A 23,742-nucleotide genomic window follows, 5' to 3' on the forward strand; every position below is an offset into this window, starting at 1 on the left:
GTGCTTTCGCTCGGCATTGAACTAGCTCAACGTGCAGTAAGAGTTTCATAAATACCTCCTGGTGAACCATAATCCCTGGAGTCGTAGGGGGTGGTCGATCCATCATAGCAATTGTTGTTCGTGCCGCAATGGGTTTGATGAAGCGGTGTTCGATGAGACGGATGATGGTGATGATGATGGTGGTGGTGGTGGGCCGCGGGAGGGCTGCACGGAAGGGTCGTCGGTCGTGCGGCGTCGCCCATCGACGCGGGGAGGCATGGGCTTAGGTCTCTTGCCTGGTCCACTGCTCCGGGCCCCCCCGCGCTACCTGGCCCACCTTGACAGCCCAAAGCCAAGCCGCTGCCACGCTCCTGTGAGCTCGGCGGCTGCTGGAACAAAGCACCCTTCGTCACTTATCAACATTCTCAGTGCTACGAATACATTTTTTTCAGCGGCTCAATGAATCAGCTTGGAAAGCAACGGTGAAAGAAAATTGTCTGGTTTTACGTGGTTTTCTCTAATCCTGACGGGGTTCGCGGTCGTGTTTTTTTTTTTTTTTTTCGATTAATTCTTACAGCGTGACGCCTTATTCCGATTGGGCCACACGAAATATGTGCAGATCCGCGATATCCAAGTGCAAAAAGCATGGCTATGCTTTGCCCGAGAGTCCGAGAAATCGGAAGTCGCCGGATGTGCCGATACTACAAGGCGGTCATACAACGCTTGGACATCTCGATCGGAGCTTCTCGCCGCGTCTCAAAATGCAGGAGGAAACCTCGCGGTCGATTCAATGGCCGGGACAAGCGGCGAGCCGCGGGGTACGAAGGGGGGACACGCATCCTGGGGAGTTTAACCGGCCCGCGAGCTCTTCGACGCCAACAAAAAGCTCGTGCGCGTTGAATAATTGTGTAACCGCGAACGAGAGAAACCCGGCGAAAGCACGGATCGCTGGAAGCGACTAGAAAAGAAAAAACGACCGAGCCCTTGGTAGGGGAAAGGACGGAGGGCAGTACTCGTAGAGAGAGAGAGAGAGAGAGAGAGAGAGAGAAAACGTTTGCCAGAGCAGAGGTCGCTCTGTGCCACAGGCAGGACTGAGAGAATAAGATACGATAGGGCACTGTTGCGAGAATGAGAGTCTGCGAAGGAGAATGGAGGCGAGACAGAGAGGCGAGTATAGAAACTCAAAGAATCGTGTTACAGTGAACCCGAAGGAAAAAGGGGAAGCGAGGGGCTGGAAGAGAGAAAGAAGAAGAACGAGGCAAGGTGGATGCGAGGATCGAGCTACGAGTGGCGAACTCGGACCCAGCGTATTATACATCCACGTATACCTTTATCTAGAGAATATAAGCGTACGAAGAATGGCGAAGTGACGGCGGGTTACGCCGTGTGACAGGAGCGCGGCACGCCAGTAGACGCTGATGGATGTCGCGAGCGAGAGCGCATGCGCGCTCACCCTATAAGGCGCCTACTTCGGCCAATCGTAGCAACCGCCGTGTTTCAACTGTCAGCGCGCGGTACCCTCTCAGTCGCGACATAAATTATCGTTTTCTCTCTCTCTCTCTCTCTTTCTCTTTCCCGGCCTTACATCCCCCATCGCCCTTTTCCATTGCCTCGTTCTGTGAGCACTCGTCGCTTCGTATAGTCCGTACGCCAAACGGCTATAGTAGTAGAAAACCAATGCCGGACTTTACGACAGGAGATACCGGTATTTACTGCGCTCGGAGGACCGAGACAGAGGAATATACCGCGTGCGAGGCTCTCTCCTCTAGCGCGCGGCACGTTTGCCACACGACGCGACTATGGCAGACGTTATGGCTGCCCCGTCGTCATAAACAGTTTTCCAGCGAGGAGCCAACTCCAAATGCTTCTCTTTATGTATCCTATATACTTTATATGTGCTGCGTTATATCCACCGCGTATGTGTGCTTTACGATATCGAATCTCATTTTCCTCTCCCTCGAATCCCCACCAATATCTCTATTTATATGCGCTTCCGTGCGAAAACTCTTGAGCGTTGACATTAATACAGTGAAACAAGACTTTGGAGGAAACGAATCACGGCGACGGGGTCTTTTTTCTCGCCCCCGACCGAATTAAGGCAGTTCTCTCATAGCAAGGATCGTTTACGTGGTTCGGGAGGGTGCATCCTTGCACGCTTCCTGACTCTTTCGTTCGCTCGCTCATTTTTTACGAGTCTCTTCCACTTTTGTTATTCCCATTGCCTCGCGGAGTCCGCAGAACTGAAAAAGGAAGGGCCGACGTAATTTCGCAGCTGCCGAACGTGAATCCGTCGATACAAACATTCATCGGGAATCGGGCGCTCGAGCATTAGTATTCCCGGTTGATTCGCAACGCGAAATTATAACGAAACGCATGCACTCTCTCGTTCGAAGCACAAATTATATGTTCGAGGGCCTGGGGATGCGAGGAGGCATCGATGCGCGCGTCCTTATTGCATCGGTCACTACCCTCCGATCACGTACAGACCACGTGCTCGCGCACTTGTATCTCGATCGAATCGGGACTGCTGCGAGTTCGATCGACGATCAAAGTGAGTTAAGAGAAACACGATTATATCGTTTTGTTTCTCTGTCTTCTACCGCGGGGTTGATGGCACGGCTTTCAAATCGCTCCGTACATAAAAGTGCCTTTTTCCAGTTACTCGATATCCAATTGTTAACTTTGTTTAATCGATGATCGAATTTGCTTGATGGAAAGGCGTGCGCTGTTACGGAATTCATTTCGGTGGTAAATGCCAAACGCGCCCATCGTCGACCAAGCAACTTTCGAGCGCAATAATTTTTCTTCGAATTAATACCAGTCCTTCGGTCCTATGAAACTCATTCGAAATTAATCAACGAGCCGGAGAGTTAAACACTTTTCAAGGAATAGCTGCTAAAGTAGTTACGTCAACGAACGCAATCGCATCTTTCTGCAACGTCAAAGAATCCCTGCCAACTCCTGAAGTCTCAATACAACAACGATCCAAGTGTCAGAAATCATTCCATATTTGGAGTGAGAATGTGAAATAACAAAATGCCATTCACCAGCTCCGTATGTAAAAACCTCTCAATTCTTAGAACGACTAAGCCTATCTTCATCTTGTATACGAATATTTGAATAACTTGTATACAAATTATCAGCTTTTTCTCGCCGGTTGTTTATTCGCCAACATGTTATTTTTTCAGGATACGTCGTACGAGGTTTTGTATTAAAAAAAAAAAAAGAAAAAAAAAGAAAAAAAAAAGAACCCCCAAATAAAAATCAAAACAAAATGTATGAAAAAAGTATTCGAAACGGCAAAGATGGGCGTGGGAGCGAATTCGTAACGAACATATAGAATCCGTGACCTCGGTGTAGTGTACGCTCGCGTATGGTAAAAAGAATAAAAAAGAAAAAAAAAACGAGATAACGAATGGGCCACAACGAACGATCGCTCTCGGCCGCTGGTAAAATGGATGGTCGCGGTGGTTTTCTCTACATTTATATATAAATATATACATACTTGATTCTCGTATAAAATAAGCGTGGGCGTAGGCGGTGGTTAACACCGGGCGAAGCGATATCGTCCCTATCTGCATTTTCCACACGCGTCAGCCACTGTACGAGCTGCTGGCCGAATTTCTAGTAACTGTACAAACAGCTCGGTATAGCCGAATTGTGCCGAGATTCGAGAGCGTTTTTCTCTCAAATACGGAAGGCAGAATGTTTTTTTTTTTTTTTTTTTCAAATTTCTTAAACCGTCAAAAAAAGTCTGATAAATTAAATTTTAATCGACGAAAAAGTTTCCTCGAGCCCGAGCAATCGCTTTGACGGATGTTTCGTTAATGTTAAAATTCGTTGCAGTATTTCTCACGAATATCCACAGATTCGAGCGTTTATAATACACTCATTTTCATTCGAAAGCCCACACGTGTGATCACCGTGTTTGAACAAAGTTCACGGCTAATCTGCGGCATAGCCGCAGATTGTTTCTTTACGCGACCACGCGCCCGAAGAAGCTCGAGCCGTAACATAACCGCACAATTGTTAATTCAAAGGTCAATAGACGAGAGAGGCGTGGGGAACGCTCGTGTTTCGCATTCATCACGAGCTCGTAAACCAATATCTCAAGACAAATGAGCACGGAATTATTTATAATTATTTATCGTAAGACGTTTATCAACGAATCGAGGCATCGTACAAATATCGCAGCTTCGCAGTGCAGCAGGTAGCGTTTTACTGTTGGAATAGAAAAACAATGAATGTGGAACGAAAACGATGGTGGAACTTCGAATGGATCGTAGTGGACAATTTTTTTGAAATATTTCGTATTCAATTGAAAAACGTTTAATTAAAAACGATACTCGGCGACCTGAGAACGTATAATCTGCGATGGAATGATGACAAATAACGGAGAACCGAACGAATGTTGATTGCTAATACGATAGAAAAAGTTTATTATTAAGTGAATTAGAATCTCGTTTTGCCGTTCGTTATCAACGATAGGTCTGAGCGTACAATAATAAATAATTTTTTTTTCCAAGTACTTCCAGCGCGAACACATACGGCCGTTAGATCGTGCCACAAGAATTCTTGGATTGGGTTATCGTGACGGAGGGTCAAACTATTTCCACCGTAATCGTAAAAATATTTGTGAGAGAAATAAAAATGGCGATATCACTGAACCAGATGTTGGTGGATTCGCGTCATCTCTGGCGTATCGTTGCTTCGGCTTCAACGAATTTTTTCGATTACATTGGATGAGCTTGTGATTATACGATAACCGCAGTAAAACTGATCAAAAGAGTCGGCAGAGTGGAGTATAACGAATGATGATGATCGACGGTCTGCAGTGCGGCCTGACGCGTTGTCAATGAGAACGATCGACGATTGTTTCAGCGTTATTAAGTTCCCAAGAATAACCCGAGTCCGACGGAAAGCAAACTCGAGATCGCGAGAGGGTTCCAACATTCTCGAAAGGTTCGCTCCACGAGGAGCCTACATCAGAAAATGATGCATCTCGTCGACGGTTCAATGGTCATAAAATTCCGAAATAAATTTCGTAAGTACAAAAAATCCAAATAAAACTCAATAGCACAAAAAGCTTGGAACTCGACGAGCAAAAAAGATTGAAAATTAATAAAACTCTCTCAAATTGGATGCTCATGCATCGTCCCCTAATTACAAAAAATCTTGGGTCGTTCGCTCACTCCCCCCAAAAAGCTCGAAAAACAAAAATCATCTTGTTTTGAGAAATCAATTGAAAATCATGGCTTTGAATATGAATAAAGACCCTCCTCGAGATGAGTCATCGTTTATAAAATAAATTTAACACAAATCGAGGAATGTTTGCGAATTTCGGACTTTCATAATTCTTCGCTCTTGGCGTTAATTCTAGACTGTCATACAAACACAAACACACACACGCGCGCGCGCGCGCAGTTCTTTTAATGCACGCGCGAATACAGAAGGAGCTATACGTACGGAGGTTTATATCATAAGCAGAGGCGGATATAATCTCGCGGTAGCGTTAATAAATTATGAGTCGAGCTGGACAAGACGCGCCAGGGTTTGCTATCGCTGCCAGACACGACGGGCGAAGATGCGCTTATCTCATATCTCACTCTCTCTCTCTCTCTCTCCGGCGCGTTGCCCGGGAGAGATCGAGAGAGAGAGAGAGAGAGAGAGCTCAAATAATCGCTCTTCCACTATCCCATCACGTAGCCTGCTCCCGGTTTTCAAGAGTATATTCAAATCAGCTGCTTCGTTTGTTCGAATGTTTACGAAAATCGAGAGCCAAGCATTTCGCGTGTATGAGTATGTGTTTTTCCGAGGGAGAGGGACGATGCTCGTTTTACGAGACAAATGGACGCCGAATGAGGCCTCACCGTTCGATCTGCCGAACGTTTTCGTCAAACTCCTTCATCGATTGGGAGACCGCACTGTCATTTAAGCGGGTGATTCGATCAAAGAATTCGATTGTTGCGCAGCCTCATTTTCATCACTTTTCGTCTTCGCATCTTCGACTGTAAATTTTGGCAAGCATTGCCACTCGATAATTTGCAACATTTTAACAAGACGGCTCTAAAAATTCATTTGGCTAAATTCACGAGCATTTTCGAGCTTTTCAAAGCAAAATATTTATTGCTGCGAATATAAATCTCGACGATAAAAGTTCGTGAAATATTGAGCCAAACTCGTTGCTCGATCCGAAAAATAAAGCAAAAGTAAAACGAGAAAAACTTGATCCCGAGGTTCGGAGGGTTGATCCAAGAATTTAGTGAAAAGCCACAGAATTCATTTGATCACGCGTTGGAAAAAGTATGAACGGTGAATGAAAGAAGACTCGATGAATATTTATGCTCGCGCAGCTCAGCATGCGATTCAACCGCTGCGCTGAGGAAAAACGTAACAGAACATGCATTTCATATTAAATAATAATTATACGTGTCGAGAGGTCTAAACAACGCGGAATAGAGAGGGAAAGAGAGCGGCGGCGGTGGCGGCGACGGAGGAGGGTGCGAGTTATAAATGGTCGGCAGTGCTACTTCTCGCGGCATATTTCAACGAGCACAATGTTGCACCTCGTATATATTTTATAATTCAATGCAAATTATTGAAAAAAGTATTATTTACGCACAAGAGACTTACGCACTTCTCGTTTTTATCCTGCTCGCATGTAGTACTATTATGTGATTTTACGAACAGCGGATATACGGTTACGCTTTGAGCATATGCGAATGTATAATTATCGCTCTCTCGCGGTAACGCCTTTACACGCAGTTACCGGAGTGATAGACGTTTTGAGGGTTGCTTCGTGTTTCTCAGGCCATCCAAAAAGACTATGACAGAATAAATTCTCTGCATTTGCAACGATTCCGAATCCCCCATTTTTTTTTCTCTTTTACGCCATTTTTTTCGCACCGTTTCGCAATTTTTCTTATTAAAACAAAGAATAACAGTGAATCTTCGTGAGGACTGAAAAGTTGACAGTTGATTTTAAACGCAGTGAAATCTTGAGGAAAAGATCAACGATTAAGCCGTCAGTGATAAATTGAATGGCACGATTAACGTCAAATTAAGTAATATTTTGAATCCCTGACATTTTTTTCTTCGTTGCCCGCGTGCTCCCATCGAGATATCTTTCAACGAATAAGTCATTCACTAATCCAAAGTGGCTATTTTTCAGGCTTACAATGATCTCTTTCGTCACACCTGTTTCATCTTTTCATTGAAATTCATGAATCGAGAATCCCACATGAAAAAAGGACGTTGGTGCCACAAATATGTAAGATGTATCCGACACTGTCGTTTTCGTCGCAATTAATAAAAATCAAAGGTTTCCGAGTGAGCGAGAGTGAGCGCCGAGGCAACATTGAAACGAAACGTATCAGAGTGTGAATAACTGAAATTTCAATTGAAAATTAGCCGGCTGTTGGATAATTGGGCTTATCGGATTTATCGCTTGTTGTAATGCCACTTACATAATTGCGAACGGATGCATCGATCTGTACCTTACCAGAGAGGCTTGTCTACATAAACTCGTCGTACGAGAGCTTGGAAAAGGTGTCGATAGCACGAATGCATACACGCCGCGCGCATACACTTTCATTTCTATATATGCACGCGCATACACACATTTTTCTCTGTGTAGAGAAATACGTACGTATATCTCAGTATTTACGCTCATCTGTATATAAATACTTTGGGTATGTGACGATAGGACGAAACAACAACAACGGCAGCAGCAGCAGCAGCAGCAACAACAACAACAAGAGCAACAAAAAGGTCTAATTGATCCTATCGGGTAAGCAACCGGCTGAGGAGACGCTGCAATCTCGGTACACGCGTATACACTTTTAGTTTGCGATGCAAAGCAGTAATCGTATATAGCCCGGTACGCGATCGCGGCTTCTCTCTGTGGATATAAAGCCGGTTCTGTTTATCCTTTTCCCCCCGTTCTGCCGAGGAGAAACCCCCTGCTCGTATAGTTGTTCGCCTCCTGCTGCCACCCTCGTACTCGCTAAACGATAAACCAATCGAGGCATTCGTTGCTATCACTTTCTCGCTCTTCTTTTTATCACTCACATATTCTCTGTCACATATTGCCCGATACGATTTTCACTCTTTCTAACGTTTTTCTCAGTCTCTTTCGCTCTCTCAGTGACTCGGATCGTCGCATTTTTGGAGTATATCGCAAATGGACTTTAACACACAAGCGACCTAATCTCTGAATAATTTATTGGCGTTAACGCACTTTCTTCGTCTCCCTCTCTCGGCCCACAGCAATTGTACGTTATTGAAATAAGCGAAAGAAACGTTCGAGTGTTGGCAGCTTTATAAATTTTGGCTTTTCAAGTCGTTTTTATTTTCGTCGGCAATACGAAGTTCGAATTAAAGAATTTTTCATGCACTCGCTTCGATTGTACAAATTTTTCATGTTTCTCTTTTCAAGTTTTGTTTTTAATATAAATCGAGTCGCACCTATCTTCTGCGATCTTAAATTCTCTCTATGAATAGTTCCCCGAACTCGAGAGTCTCGCGGAGAGAAGACACAAGGCGAGGACGTAGCCTGTGCTCGTGTTCTCGTCGCATACACACGTATGTGCATGGCCCAGTTCGTAAGCCAGCAAAACGTAGACTGATCGGGCGATATGTACGTACCGACTCGTGAATATACCGAGTCTATTTACGTAATTGGCACTTTGGCGTTAACACCCTGGGCCCCTATGAGAAATTTGCCTTCGTGTGGTCGAATCACAAGTCGGTCCACGGAGCAAGACCTCTTCGCGAGCTGCTCAGAGATCTTTCTCTCACTCTCTCTCTCTCTCTCTCTCTCTCTCTCGTTCGCTTTCTTGGACTCTCGACACTCAACTTATAGAGTACCAATGTCCCCGACGTTTCCAAGGAGTCTGCGAAATCTCACCGAGCACCGGCAAGCATTGCCGCGGTATCTATGACACGCGATTTGTAGCGAAAAGTGAGTCGGCCAATTAGAGGCATTTTGGTTCGACACCCGGAGATTAATTTCCCGGGTTCTGTGAAAGACTCTCAGGGAATTGGCTCGTGCGAACGAACCTCGGTGTATTGAAATTATTATTTGTTTGTCCAACATCGTTTCTTTTGAACTCCGAAATGGAAGCTTAATAGAGAGAGAGAGAGAGCACAAAGGTGAAGTCTCATTTCGATATTTCGAGTCCCCGATTTTCGTCCCCTTTTCATGAGCCATTTGGCCTTTTCCCTTTTTTCACCACTTGTCATCGACTTCAAGATCTCAAGGGAGTCAGAGCCAAGCGTGCACGCAGGAAAGCAGGTATATAAAGAGGCTTATACGTATGTAAGTGTGTACGTATTTATGGAGAGGCGCTCTGCTAGGCCTGGAGGCAGGTGGGATCCTCGAGTGCCAGCGGTCAGCGCCGTTCGGAAAACCGGCGCCGAGACTCTCGCGGTGTGCAGCGCCCGGGAATTTCTTTCTCTCTTACTACTAATGAGAAAAATTACGAGGAGACCCTCGAGCCGGCGGTGTGCCAGTTTTTCACTCTTTTTCTCTTTTCTAATCAGCCAATCTACCGGATACTTGTTGCAGTTGGAACGGACAAGGTGTGATACGAAATTGCAACAATTTTTAAATTGACGACTCTTTGAAATCGCTGAGACGCGGACGCTGCTCCAGTATTTTGTGATTGAACAATTTACAGAACCCATGCGGAAAGACTCCATGCTCGCTCAGAGCAAAGGATTTTCAAAGAGTTCTGTCAATATGAAAGATCGACTGTAAAAATGTTCACTCGCGTCGCTCAAACGTTCAAAACTTTTGGCATCTCACCGGATATCTTAAGTTTTTCAAACAACCATGGAATCGGTAGAAATTTCCGGCCGTCGCCTCGATCCGCGAGGAGGAAAAACGAGGAGGTCGAAAAATGCCTCGCAGAAACGGAAGTGTCTCGTTCCAAGTGTTTCACTACTCCTCCGCATCTCTCTCTCTCTCTCTCTCTCTCTCTCTACTTTCTGTCAGTCTTCGACACTCGGACAGTTTATTTTTGCTCGAATGTCGCTAGGTAGCACTCGAGAAAATTAATCATTGGTGCGCCCAGCTTTTTCGAGCCTGTGACGGATATGTCTGATTTAATTTTAAATATTTTCGTCCCCGTGTGTATGATCGATTGCGCGGTTGGTCGTTAATCAATTGCCGCGTGGAACGTCCCTGTTTCTAACTTAATACGTTAAGCGTCAAATGTTTCGTATTATTTTTAACTTGCGTCTACATAATTTTGGGTGTCACGCGTGTGCCCTTGAACACTAGAACACAATGCGGACCGGGATATAACGTAACGCCTCGTGTATGTCGGGCAGATATGGGAGTTATCATTCCACTCTCGCCGATATAAATTTAGTATTCCTGATTCGCCGATAAGACGTTTTTGCGATAAGTATATTAATGGCACGTGGTAAAACGGCTTTGTTAGCTGTTGCCCACCGGTTTTCATGATTACATGTGACTCATGAGAGACGGTGTCCAGTTGACGACAAAATAATTCGGCATTAAAAACGCCTTTTTTATTTGGCTCATTTAAATGGGCCATTTGGCAAAAAGATGCCAAGTTATTCCGACAGTTTATATGCGCGGAGATTAAAATAACGTAATTATCGCAGCAACAGTTCAACGATTTCATTAACCTGACAAACCTTGAAATTGTTTTCATTCGAATCTAAGACTTTCTCAGATGTCTGGACGATTGGCGTGAAATTCAGGACTCTCCGACTTTGTACTCGCCGATCGATATCATTATCGTATATCGATGCTTATTTATTTTCGATCTCGAATTAGCTATGCTCAATCGCAATTTCTCATCGAAATGGTAGTTCTCGGCAAGCATAGAGCGAGGAAAAATGACTAATTGTTTGTTCGTTCTCATAACGGATTTACCGACGAACAATAGCTGCATTCGACGAAGTGGCAATTGAATTCGCCTCGTTGGAAGAGCGGAGGCGTGTTTCAAACTTTTATCAAAATCGTACGCGTTTTGAGCCAGAGAAAAAATTCGTTAAACTTTGTTGTGCCAAGTCAGTCAATAATTGGCGGACGGAAGTACCGAAATTCCTGTTGTTTAAGATGTCCCGAAAAAATGTCGAAGTGAGAAGAAAATTTCATTTATGAGTAAAGAATAAACGCTAAAAAACTGCGAATGTTTGTGAATCAGAGTAAAGTTGTTTGCGCTAAAAATGAGAGATAATCTTATCGCAAACGGATCGAGCAGTTTGAAAAATGAAAAACCGATTATGTCAGAATGCGATGGGGGACGATGAGAGACAAAATAAAGATAAAGAAGGGGCGCGAGGGGGTGATTCGACGAAGGAGACTCACCCAGTGCATGCCGGTGGTAGGAGGGGCGCGTTCCTCATACACTCCCATCAGGGTGGCTGCTTTCGCGGGGTGGTTCCCGCTGAGGGTGCGAGACGCCGAAGTGGTTAGGGGGGGACCGGGGGACCTGGATACTGCCGGTAACGCGGAGATGGCGTCCGACGCTACAAGCACAGCCTCTCGTTTTTAGCTTGATTTTCGAATGATGAATATATTTTATTCAGCACGAAAGAAACACTCAGCTCGGTGGATGATGAGTCGCGAATCACGAAGCGAAAGCTTTAGACACTTGCACTGAATTTCATTTAACGGGAGCTTCAAATCCCTCGGAAAATTGAGGGTTAAAAAGGGAGTTTGACAGCGGGTTTCCGCGAAGGGATCAGACGAACAAGCACCACTAGAAAGATACTTTTAAGGTCCCCGTTGAGGTCAACTGCACGGTTATCCTGCTCTCCGAGTCGTAGCAACGAGACAACGACGATAGTGTCCTTCTCTGGCCACCAGCAATCTTCCCACGGTCATCCCGCGGTAAAACATGGACAGTCCGAGTCTCGGCGGAGAGTGTTTCACCGGCGGGGAGGGTAAAGAGGAGCCAAGCCAGTAATGCTCCACGTCCTGGTTGGTTGCCACTCTTTCACGATCGTCGGGACCAGATAAACGCGACTTGTTAGCTCCGCAAGAGGCTTCTTTCGGCCGCGTTGTAAATTTCAGCTGCGACAATCTTCTTGTATTCCTTGTTCCTTAACACGCTCTGTCTCGAACGAGCTTTTCTCCGGATCCTCCAATTTCACAATAACATTGGAGTTTCTTTCTTGCACGTTGTGTTTTTACTGTTCAACTACTCGGCGGACAAACATTTTCCAGATAAATGTCGGAACAGAAAAACGCGAGTGGCTCAAAGTTCATAACCGGTTGAGCACGTTTTCCGTTCATCAAACGATACTCGTTCGACCTCAACGTTCTTCACGATTGTCCAAATCGTCGCGGAGGGTCATTGCGAACGGTTCATTTGTCCGCTCAATTGACCAGCGATGTCAAGCAGCAGTGTCATCGCAAACCATCGCGTTTGACAACGAAATAATGACACTGACACCACACCCGGACTTTGAGGTTTCAGACCTTTTGGTACATGAGCAGGCACGTGGATGGAACACCCTCAATAATTTCTAGCCACAATCGTAATAATGAGCTGGCACGTGGACACATGGTCTGTAAAGCAAACCGTCGGCTGGGCACACGAAGAAATTGGATCTTCGTATGGCAACACTGGGACACAAGAGTCGAGCGAAGACAGGAAAAACAGGAGAAAATTTAAAAAAAAAAAGAAAAAAAAACAAAGGAAAAACAATAACAGCTCTTAGGCACAGAGTACACTGGGAATCACGGATGTTTATCGACCGAAGTTTATTATATTCCACGCTCGTAGGCTTTCAATGGGCAAAACTAATTTGACATTTGTCAGAGGATAAGAGAGCACGAACTCGTATCGCGTTCGTCGAGGTTACAGGCGATGAAAGATTCACGTGGATTCAACTGGAAGGTCCAGCCGGCGGTAGTTCGGGACTCAGAATTTTGGGGAGGATAAAATACACGAATACACATAGATAGACGAAAGAACACATGCACAGAGACGCGGGCTCGAATGTTGTTCGAGGGGGTTGTTTAATCTCGCGGGTTTTATTATCGTTTTGTTCTTTATTCTCGTAGTGGAGGATGTTTTTTTTTGGTTACGTTTTTTTCCCCGGAGTAACTTGGTACGACGGAAAAAGGATTTATTCTCGAGTATCGCGTTGTAGTATGTGGTCAGATGAGATACGCGCATGTGCTCGAACGTGGGGGAGAACACTCTCGGGAACTGCGCGCGTCTCTCGCAGTGTGAATTCTCGCGGCGCGTCTCTCGTCTGACTGTCGGCCGGGAACGGTGACTCTCTCTCGTCTCAGCGGCGCGCGTTGTGGAGTATGCGGGGAGAGGCTCTCGGGTATCAGCCTGTACGGGCAGCTCTCTTGGTCCACATGGACACTCCGGCTGCAGCCGGAGAGCGAGAGAGGGGGGGAGAGAGAGACGCGACTCGAGCGCTATCTGGCGCCTCCAAGTACAAACTTGCGGGAGTGGGGCGCGCCCACGTTTCCAATAGGACGGCCCACTCTTCGGCCCCACTCCTTAAAAACCAACGAACTCCGACTCCGCCTACCTTCGTCGGAGGATCCCAGATTCCAAAGGAACGAGAGGCAAAAGTTAACCACCCTGCCGCCGCGGCGCGTCGCGCCGGGCGGCAACCCCGGTGCCCCTCCAACCTGCTCTTTCGCTCTCCTTCTACCTTAAGCCAAAGCAAATCTGTCCGCCGCGCGTGTGTATATGCGTACTCTGGAGGTGGCAAGGCACCGATGAATCTCTCTCTCTCTCTCTCTCTCTCTCTCTCTCGTGGAGGGGACCGCGCGCAGCTACTTCGTTCTCTAACGTTTCGAGATGTGCGTGTACACTCGATCTCCCTTCGGGATGAGAGCTTGTGCTCGTGGATCGCTTCACTCCTTCGAGCGCGTTCGCCTGTGCAACCATCATCGAGAAGGCGTGTAGATCGCGGCTCATGCACCCAAGAATCACGATTTTATTCACTCTTATTCTCTTCCTTACAGGATCAGTCTATCAGCCGAGCTTTGGATTTGTATTTAGCGAGGACACCTTAAGAGAACGGTCCTGGCGGGTCAGGTGAGGAAAAAATTGTGCATAGTTTCAGGAAGCTTTCAATTGTGTCAGAGAGCCGAAAGTTCCCATTGAATTTGGTGCTCGTGACGATGCTTCCCGGTCCTGATTGTTCGTCGACGGAGCAACTCTATCAACAAATTTTCAGACGAATGCATCGTGCCGATTATAGCCGCATGAGTGAGCAACGGCGAGCAACGAGAAAAGTGTGAAAAATAATGCGCTTTCGTGCGTCGCGCCTCGTGAAATAGAGGAGAGAGAAAAAAGGAGCGAGAGGTTCGACGGCAAGTTCAGGAATATCCATTCGGATCGAGGCTCACTCGAGCGAATAGCAACATCCGGCCACGCTTTCTGCGGTTCACCCGAGAGACGAGGATCCTCTCTGCGCGCTCCTTCGGGCTTATCTTTTTTACTCGTTTCCAGTGTTTCTTCCTTCGGTTCTTATCACTACGGAAGAGAAATTCAATTCAGTGGATTTCGGATGCCTCCAGTGACACTTCAACGTTCATTTGCGGTTATTTTATTTGGATGCATCGAGAATTAATAACGCGACAGCTCAAACGTAACTGGCCAGCGTGGGTTTTTTTTCCGCATTTATTTGCAAAATGGGCTGAAGGAAATCTCGATTTAATGCGCGTCGAACAACGAATAATAGCGCTGATTGATAATGGAACGAGAAGCGGATGTGTACGAAGGAAAATCAATTGAGAAATCGATCGGGCGGATAGCGAATCGAATCTCCGGCCAAACAAAGATTCAATGTTTTTATTTGTTTTTCCACGACTGACTTTTTGTCGATGTTGCGACTCGGAGACTCGCGGGAAAAAGAAACGAAGGAGCCAGGGAGAGAGAAGAATGAACGTCACGCGCCTTGGATTTTCTCAATGCTGACATATCCAGCGGGCCCTGATCAGCATCGTTGAATTTATATCTGTCAAGTTCACCGCAAAAGCCGCGGTGACTGTCGACTGGTAACCCTGATCGAGAGGATGATGCGCGCGGAGAAGAGAGACACGAAAAATAAAACGAGCCGAGAGTCCCATCGCTGCCTCTCTTTTTATACTATCGCGCGAAATGATGCTGCTCTCTCGCGCGTAAGCAAGCGAACGCTTTGGAGAAGAGAGAGAGCGCGGAAGGAACCCGCTCACCGAAAAACCGGTTCTGCGGTAAAATACGGAAACCGTTGAAAAGACAAGAAACCGCACACCGCTTTTTTGCTTCGCGAGAAACGATCGAACCAACGTGTACGAATCCTGAGCCCTCGGCTGCCTGGCTGCCTCCCTCCAACCTCCGCCTTTCCGCTTCTCTCTTACGGCGTTTTTCGTGCCGAAAAGCATTGACGACGTTGCACTCTGACGACTCTGACGCGACGATGAGGAAGTGTAAGACAAGCTTGACAAAGTCAATAAGAATTGTGCAGCAACTTATTAAAATTTCTCAAAACGTAAACTTAATCATTGTGTATAGTTCGAAAGATCGAGAATTTCCAAGTTGACCCAGCACAAAAATGTCATCAGCGAGGAACAGCTTCGAGAATCATTGTTCCGTCGCTATTTTTCAATTCGTCAATTCGTCAGAAAATATCAAATATAAATTGTCTCGTGTCCTCGAAAGTGGAACGAGGCGTTACGAGGGCAGATCACTTCCAAATAGCGGCTAAAAGACCCTAAAAGAATGACGCACCAGGCAGACGAGAATACACGCGTTTTTAGTGAAAGAAAAATTGGACCGCAGTGCGCGGTGCACGAGGAAAAGTTAAGGGGACAAACTCCGGAGGGAGAGAAAGATCCCTTCTGCGTATTTAGTTCACAACGCTTTGCGCGTTGGTTATATTCGTGTTATGTGCGTTTAGTACGAAGCAAAAGAAGACTGGCAGAGAGAGGGATGCTGGTAACGTTGACGCGTGAATACTAAACAAGCAGAAACGGTACAATGAACTCGGACGTCCCGCAGGGAACGGGACCCCGCCCGGTGAGAACTCCTGAGAACCCCCCACGAGACTCGATCTCGCAAGACCAGGATCGAAACTTGGTAGTTTTTTACATTTATAAATGTCTCGAAAAATGGTATTGAATTCGTGAAAACTTGTAGAGAGAAAACGAGCTAAATTTTGAGAGAAATAGAATTCTTTCGCGAGAGCTTGAGACGATTCGATGATCGCGTTGAATCGCGTTTGACAAAATTGTTAGCCCCCGCATCGGAGCGACTTGTTTCGTTCTTACTTTGATGAAAATTTAAATTCGTTACTACAACTCGAAATGTGCTGAAAAATACGCTCGAAAATTAACCGATTAGATGATTTGGCATTTTTGTTTATTTTTTCCTCTCTTTCGCGGCGACCGTTAAAGTCTCAAGATTAATTCGCCATAGCAGAGAGAGAGAGAGTGCGCTGAGAGAAGCTTGCGGTGCGGTGTGTTTAACGCGCGCGATAGCTTCTCGTTCTCGTTCGGTGTACCGGCCGGCTCTCGCGATGAAACACACGCGAGAGCAACTGATGTATTGAGAATTTGTTGTGACTTTTATTGGAAATTCTCACAGCATCCTGGCCACGGTATAACACACAGCAAAGAAACTCCATTATCTCTCGGCTCCCCCAAAGAGCCATAAAATCTTCGTGAAAACTCGTAAATATCGTTGGCGAACGATAAGACGATGAACAACCGCGAAGGGAGGATTTGAGAGTGAAGAAAAAAATAAAGGAGGCGAGCGAGGTCTCTAAACGTGACTTTTATGGATCGTCGGGTCTCGTTCGTTGTGTCCGCGGCAATCAACGTCGCGCCCAGCAGATTCGAGTATATGTTCCGAGGAAAATGGAGTCAATTATTTCGTCCGTGTGCGTGAATTTCATTGAAAAAACCATTGACTCATTCACACGTTTTTATTTCCTCATCGGTATATATTCCTCAGCGATCTTATATTGAAGCAAACTATATTATTGAATAAGGGTGAGCTTGAAAGCCTCGGGAAATAGAATCGAAACGGGAAAGTGGAGCTCGTTTCCTCTGCGACTCAGTCGAGTTCCGGTCTCAACGAAAGAAAAAGAAAGCATCAAACGCCGCGTTTCGTTCCCTCTCCGTTGCGAGTGAGAAAGGAGAAGACGCGAGGGCAGCAAAGAAAAAAGGAAGCAAAGGTGCGCGCGGCGCCCGTGAATGTGCGATAGAAATCCAAGTCTGCTAAACGAGAGCCACCCCGCTGGATATTGTCCCTCATTGTCGACGGTTTCCGCACGCGAGGCACGCCCGCAAAGCCCTGCTCCTCGAGAACGTCCGAAACGAGAACATCCGCCTTTTTACTTGGCTGCTCCGTCGAGCGACTAAAGAGCACGAGAAAAGGCTCGCGGATCTCTATATACGCTCGAGGTTTCTTTTTATTTTTGGCAAATGCTTGACCATTCTTACCGGTGACAAAAGAGAGTGCGGACACGGACCGGTTGCACACTCGCCAGAAGAAGGGGCCTTCTTCCTGGCGCTCGCGCCTCAACCGGCGTATCACAATTGCTTACGGTCAAATCGTTTCTACCACCCTGACCATTCAATTACACGCTAAGAAAATATTTTTCATTGTATATACCGAAAGGTGGATGAAAAAAAATGCAAGAGCGAGAGCGAGAGAGAAAGGGAGAAGGGCAGCAAAGGGAGAAAATGAAGTGGGATTTGGCAACTGTGTTGGCGAATCCTGCCATCCTTCTCCGCTTCACTCTCTTTCATCCCTCATCTCTATTTCCTCAAGTACGTGTTGTCCGTCCGACTGCTGAACCGGACAACCGACCACTGGACACGAGGAGCGCGTGCTGATGAATGGACCAGAGGATTACAAGAATTTAACGTTCTCGTATTTACACGTATATACGGACGGGGACGTGCGAGAGGCTTCGACAAGCAAAAGGGCGCATGTCACTCTCGATTTCGCGGGCTGAACGAATGCGGCACGGCCCTGTTGACTTTCGTCGACTGGCATATGTGGATCTACGTATATAAACACAGGAAAATAATCGAGTTCACGTGCCAAACCTGGAAATCCTTCGAGCTTTTCAATCGCATTTCACTACGGGAATGGTACTTGGAATAAATCCTATGCGTGCCAACGAACGAGAGAGGGCCACAAATTGGTTCGAAGCTCGTTATTTTTGGGTATCGAGATACATCGACGTTTATTATTGGAAATCGGATTTCGAGGTTGAAAACCCGCGTAATCAGAAGCTACGCGCATTCGCTGCCACGAATAATCGCTTTCATCGACGATGCTCATTCTCCGAAGCCCCTCTTAACGAGCCAAATAATATGACGGTGATATTCAAAATTGGAGTAAATACGAAAGAAAATGGCTTCTTTTTAAAAATCATTTATAATAGAAGCCCCTTGATAATCGTCACACCAAAACGTAAGGTTACAACTTTCTAGAAACCATTTTATTTCAGATAAAAATAATAGTTTTTCAAATAACTCAAGCATAGGTCAATGGCTTTTTAAGATTTTCATAAGTGGACAATCGATTTTGAATATTCTTACAGATAAATGAACTCAATTTTTGTTGTTCGCTCGAAGTTGCGTTTGGCCTTTTTTCAATAATGCTTGGTCTCACTTACCGATAAACTGGCATCGGCCTCGGTGATGCGGCCACGGCTGGTCTGCAAGGGGAAGAGTTTCCTTCTTTCGAAAAGATGATCCCTGCTGTTGCGTCTTCATAGCTGGCTCTTAAAATCACGAAATTAAGTACGGCCAAGTCGGAGAGAAGAGACCGCGCGAGGATGCGAGATTGGCGAGAAAACATACACGCGGAGAAGCAGAGGGGTGAGGAAAGAGGGGATTAACCTCGATCGCTTCAAGACCCATGGAAGATTGTGCTGCTCCTCGCGGATGGGCCATTTTTCCATCGACGATCCGGCTCCAAGTAAAATTTCTCATCCACTCGAACATCAGTGCTTTCGCGCGCGCTTGTGTGCGCTTGAATCTTTCGAGATCTCCTCCTTTGGCGGATCTTATAATATCCGCGATTACTATGCGCACTCAGCGTCGTATAAAACCGGGAAAACGTGCGTAAAAGGCATTCGGTATATGCACGCAACGGCGATCGAAATATCGCGGATTTCTCGCGCGCGCGAGCGCGATCAACGAAGGAAAAAGCCAAGAAAGAAAGAAAGAAGGAGAGAGAGATGAAAAGATTAAGAAAAAGAGAGACAAAGTTACGGAAAGGGTTTCGCGCGACTGTCTTTCCTTCACGAGCGAGCAAACACATTATTATACGAGCGAGATCGAGCTCGCCAGTTTCATCGCTGCGTGACTCCAACATTCTTCGATTATAGGTTTCCTGTATCCACGCAATGGACATTTTTTTCCCCACAGAATATATTCTCCGATATTTCTCTCCTCTCGCGATCTGAAAGAAAAAAACGAACGAATCAAGGAAGAAGAAAAAATAACACAATAAAATATGAACATAAACGAAAAGGATTAGATAAAATGTCGAGTGAATCCATGATCTTGGCTGGCGCCTAATGGATCAGGATATTCGAGCGACACATCGCGATTGCATTAGATATGCTTAGCAGTAATCGAATAATCGATTAATCCGCGATGCTTGCCCCATTTCAATAAATAATCCTTTTCTCGATGCAGTTGCGATGCCTCTTCGAGATCATTTCAATTTCTACTCCTCCATAGAGAACGAGCGTTCGAAAATTTCATGAAATATATTTCCCGATACCAGCATTTGGACGATAAATTATCGAGCGCCTTCCCAAAGAGCTGCGCGCGCCAGACAATTTATCTCCAAGAATCTTTCTCATCTTCACGAATATATATATATATAACAAACAAGGAGAAAAGAAAGCAGGAGAAAGCCTGAGCAATCCAAGTGCAGCCCTCCAGAGCCCCCCATTTTCAACGGGATTACAGAGAGACGAGAGAGTTTAAAGTCTCTTGCTGATGTCGGAGACTCAAAGCCGTCGTAGGAAAGACGAGGACTCTAAGTACACGAGGCACCTGAGTCCGTCACCCTCTTCCCTCAGTCTCGTTGAATTTTTATCCCTCCGCTACTTAACGCAGCCGAGAAAGAAGGGAGAAAAGCAGGGAATAAGGAGATGGAGAAAAATCTCGGTAGCTCAGCGAGGGCTGCGGGTGCGTTTCGGGTTCTCTTGTGACTGCAGAAACTTAGTCGGGGCGAAACGCAGCCTCGGGTCGGACGGATATCCTCTTACCGACACGTGTCTCGCACGTGCCCTTTGCAACGAGTCGTTCTTCGGGACAAAATCCCTCCCCCCGTCTCCGTGTACGTATAGATGCACCGCGCGTAGCTCAGTATTACACCCACAAACACAGGGCGCTCTTGTTCTCGCTATTAGCGACGTGCCCCGTGAAAAAGGAGCGAGCGGCCGGTTAAAAAAAATTGAACGCGACGCTGCACTCGATTCTATGAGGCTATTAATTAACCGAGAGATTCGAGACGCCGAGGATTTTCGTTCGTGCGCTCTTGAGCCCCGATTTTGCCTTTTTTAGAAGCGCAACAATGAGAGGGTGCCGAATAAGGGCGATGCGAGCCAAATTCTCTGCGTTGTTCATTCACTTTGAACTTTTTGCTACGAAAATCTCGTGCGGCAGCGGGACGACTTTTCACTTTATTCCGTCGCACATTCCTACGATCCTTCCGATCGAGGTTCATCCAGTTTCCGTTGTCGCGTTCGTCGCTACCGCCCACAAAAACTGTTTTAATAATTGTCCCTATTAGCAGGATTAGCGTAAGATTTCATCGATGATAAAAGAAAAAATAGTAGTAGAGTCTTATCAATTAGAATTTGGCTAAGCTTACAAAGGGTGGAGGTCCGAAAGGCTCCGAGGGCTGAGATTGACGACGAGAAAAAAGCGCTTTCCCTTTCCCTCTTTCTCTCTCTCTCTCTCTCTTTGCTGCGGTAATACGTACACGCTTTACTGACGGCTTAATCCGGCATGTAAAGCGATACTTGCCTCTGACGAGAGACGATCCGACGGAGCTGGGGAGCGTACGACCTCCGTAGAGAAAAGGAAACAAAAAAACTGTTACACGCCCAGCAGAGTGCGTACGCGTTACGCGAAACCACTCACGTGCCTTTTTTATTGTGAGAAAATAGGATTCCACGTGATTTTTTTACTCCCCTCGCAGCCTCAGTGCTCCTGGCCCATTAGCCGGAGCTTTTTCTTGGCCTAACGATCGCACCAGACTCGATCGACTCTCCGGATAGTTTTGTCTTTTCGTTACACAACGTTAAGCGGATCGAAAAAAAAACTACTTTCCCTTGCAATAATGAATTTCTGATCCAGCACCTTTGATCTTCGCGGCTACTATCAACGGCATCACTAATTGTTCCTGTTATACATACTAATTTTCAAGGCTCTCACTAATTGCGAGTGGGAACGATCAAAATATGTAATCGAATGGATATTTGATTAGTCGAGCAGGCACGAAAAATAACGCGTGTCTAAACGGCTTCACTTTCGCGACATTAAATCACCATAAAAATTCAATAAACGATAACGATTTTCTACTATTAAGTGGAAAGGGAGAGAGGGCGGGGGGGAAGGTGACAGGGTGGGCACGCGTGTCGCGTTACGGCGCCCACGCGGCACGCGAGTTCATCCATCACTCGGTATATTCTCGGGGACATGGCAGCTTGTTCGCTAGCCCCGAGGCAACAACCGCAACCTTTATACGTACGGTACGTGTATCTATATATTGATATGTGTATATAAAAGTATACGTTGAGGCCACAACCGCACGACGCGTGATTGATAAAACGTCAAATTAGCCTGGTCGGATTTTTGTGGCGTTGAGTGACTGCGATGGAGCGAGCATGAGCTCTTTGTTTCTCATTCGAGAGAATTCTATTCCCATCACTGGATCGATGCTTCTGTTTTGATGTGTGTGCGTGTGTGTGTGTGTGCGCGCGCGCGCGCGTGTGCCGAGTTTTAACGTCGATGAAAAATCTGAAGGTTGATTTTCGGTTTTGAATTTCGTCGAAATTGAAGCACTTTAGGAAAATGAAAAGGACGAGCTCGGATACGACTCCAGCGACACCTGGAATATTCCGTGGGCATCGTGTGCCCCCAACGCGCACGTCACACGCAGGTGCGTACAGCCTCAACCCCGGTGGAGACCTCCCTGGAAATCCTGCAGGGTAACTCAGAGCGACCCAGAGAGGAGGGCGAGTCAGGGGGAAAATGAAAGATGAAAAAAAAGAGAGGAGAGGACTTTGAAAGCTCGAGCAAAGCGTCGTACAAAGAGCGTGACGGCACGCTGAGCCAAGGGTAACCTGGCGATTTCACACGAATTAACCAAAGCGCCTCCGCTCTTTCTTGCCCTCTCGTTCTCTCTTTCATTTCATCTCTTGCTCTCAGTACTCTTACAAACACCGCGGGGCTCGTTACCACCTAATAATGAGAAGAGGCGCTGGCTTGTTGTACTCTTTATAATGCTCGTGTATACCGGGGGGACAATGATGACAGCGAAAACTACTGTATTTACCAGCATTTTTCGTTTTTCTTCCATTGTGCTGGAAAATGTAGCAAGGAATAATGTCTAAAGCGTCGTTAAACGGCCTTCTACTGCGGGAAGCTAAAGAGATCGAATAGATTCGTAAACTGTCGTTTTACTGCCTCCACGTTTCGTGTTGGATTCAAATAACTGAAACTTTGCAAAAAAAAGAAAAGAAAAAAAAATGTATCATGATCATATTTGTGGAGCTCCCAGCCTGTCCTGCTTCGTCGTCCTGCGAAATATTCTCTTCTGAAAGGAAAGTGCGAAGCCAACTAATATTTTCGCTCCCACTTGCTGGTCACGCGGGGCAGCCTCGTCCGCCACCGGGACGATCAACGTACGACAAAGCGTCGAAAAAAGGGTGAACGAGTAGAAATCGTGTGAAATTTGTCAAAGGGCTTTTTCACGGATGATCGTGTGCGCGAGGAAACGGGCGCGCACACGATCCAAATGGTCAACGAGACAAATGAGCACAGGACGAATTGGCTGGATCGCCAAGGCACTCGGGGAAAGAGAGAGGATCAAACGTCATAATTCACAAGATTTTCGAGCCGGTGATGAAGAGACTCCTTCGCTCGCCTCTCACCACACTCTTTTGTCGCTCTGTTGACAAATGTTTGCTGTTTCTTTGGATCGAGGACGATTAGGGAGCTTATTTTTCACGCTTGTCCACTAATGCTGCCCCGTCCATTGTGCACGCGGGAATTATTTGCAAAATATCGACACAGCTCAGTTATTTTTATCGTATTGGAAACGCCGACGAATTGAGTTTCGAAAGTTTCGATAAAAATTCTTTTTGTTTTTTTTTTTTCTTTTGCAAATTTCTTTATTTTTTCCTCTCCTGGCACGACGCCAGGGATCCAGAATTTCTCGTTCTTTTCTCCGATCTCGTGGAACGCTCCGTGCATCAGCCACGTGCGATGCGTAATCCACGTTGGCAGAGACACGCGCGCAATATTCTTTTCGTCTTCGTCAATGCCGAATCATTCACGCTTCGAAAGCCAATCAACATCGAACGAGAAACCACACGCTAGATGATCGCACTCAAAGCTTCGTTTCAATGCTATTAAATCCTCGGCTCTTTCCCCGCGTGCGCGCACGCACCCCACGTACTATGTCAAAAGTGCTCTTCATGTTGCAGAGTGCGATGAACCGGACACCACGTGTACCTTACCGGTGAAAAATAAAACACGACTGGCCCTGAAAAAAACGC

At 46.2% G+C, this 23,742-nt stretch overlaps 1 protein-coding gene across 1 annotated transcript in view; it reads right to left on the reverse strand.

The window, feature by feature from the left end:
• The window catches only part of LOC122416396 (protein apterous-like), a 49,641-nt gene extending 36,373 nt beyond the window's left edge, over positions 1–13,268 (reverse strand). The window contains exons 1-2 of the mRNA XM_043429314.1: positions 11,327–13,268; positions 56–365 (exon numbers count right to left, since the gene is read on the reverse strand). Coding sequence (XP_043285249.1) covers positions 56–365; positions 11,327–11,374 — 358 coding nt within the window. The 5' untranslated portion in view covers positions 11,375–13,268. The remainder of the gene's footprint in view (positions 1–55; positions 366–11,326) is intronic.
• Between the last annotated feature and the right edge of the window lie 10,474 nt (positions 13,269–23,742).

The sequence above is a fragment of the Venturia canescens genome, chromosome 9 (assembly GCF_019457755.1).
Source record: "Venturia canescens isolate UGA chromosome 9, ASM1945775v1, whole genome shotgun sequence".
Classification (NCBI taxonomy): domain Eukaryota; kingdom Metazoa; phylum Arthropoda; class Insecta; order Hymenoptera; family Ichneumonidae; genus Venturia; species Venturia canescens.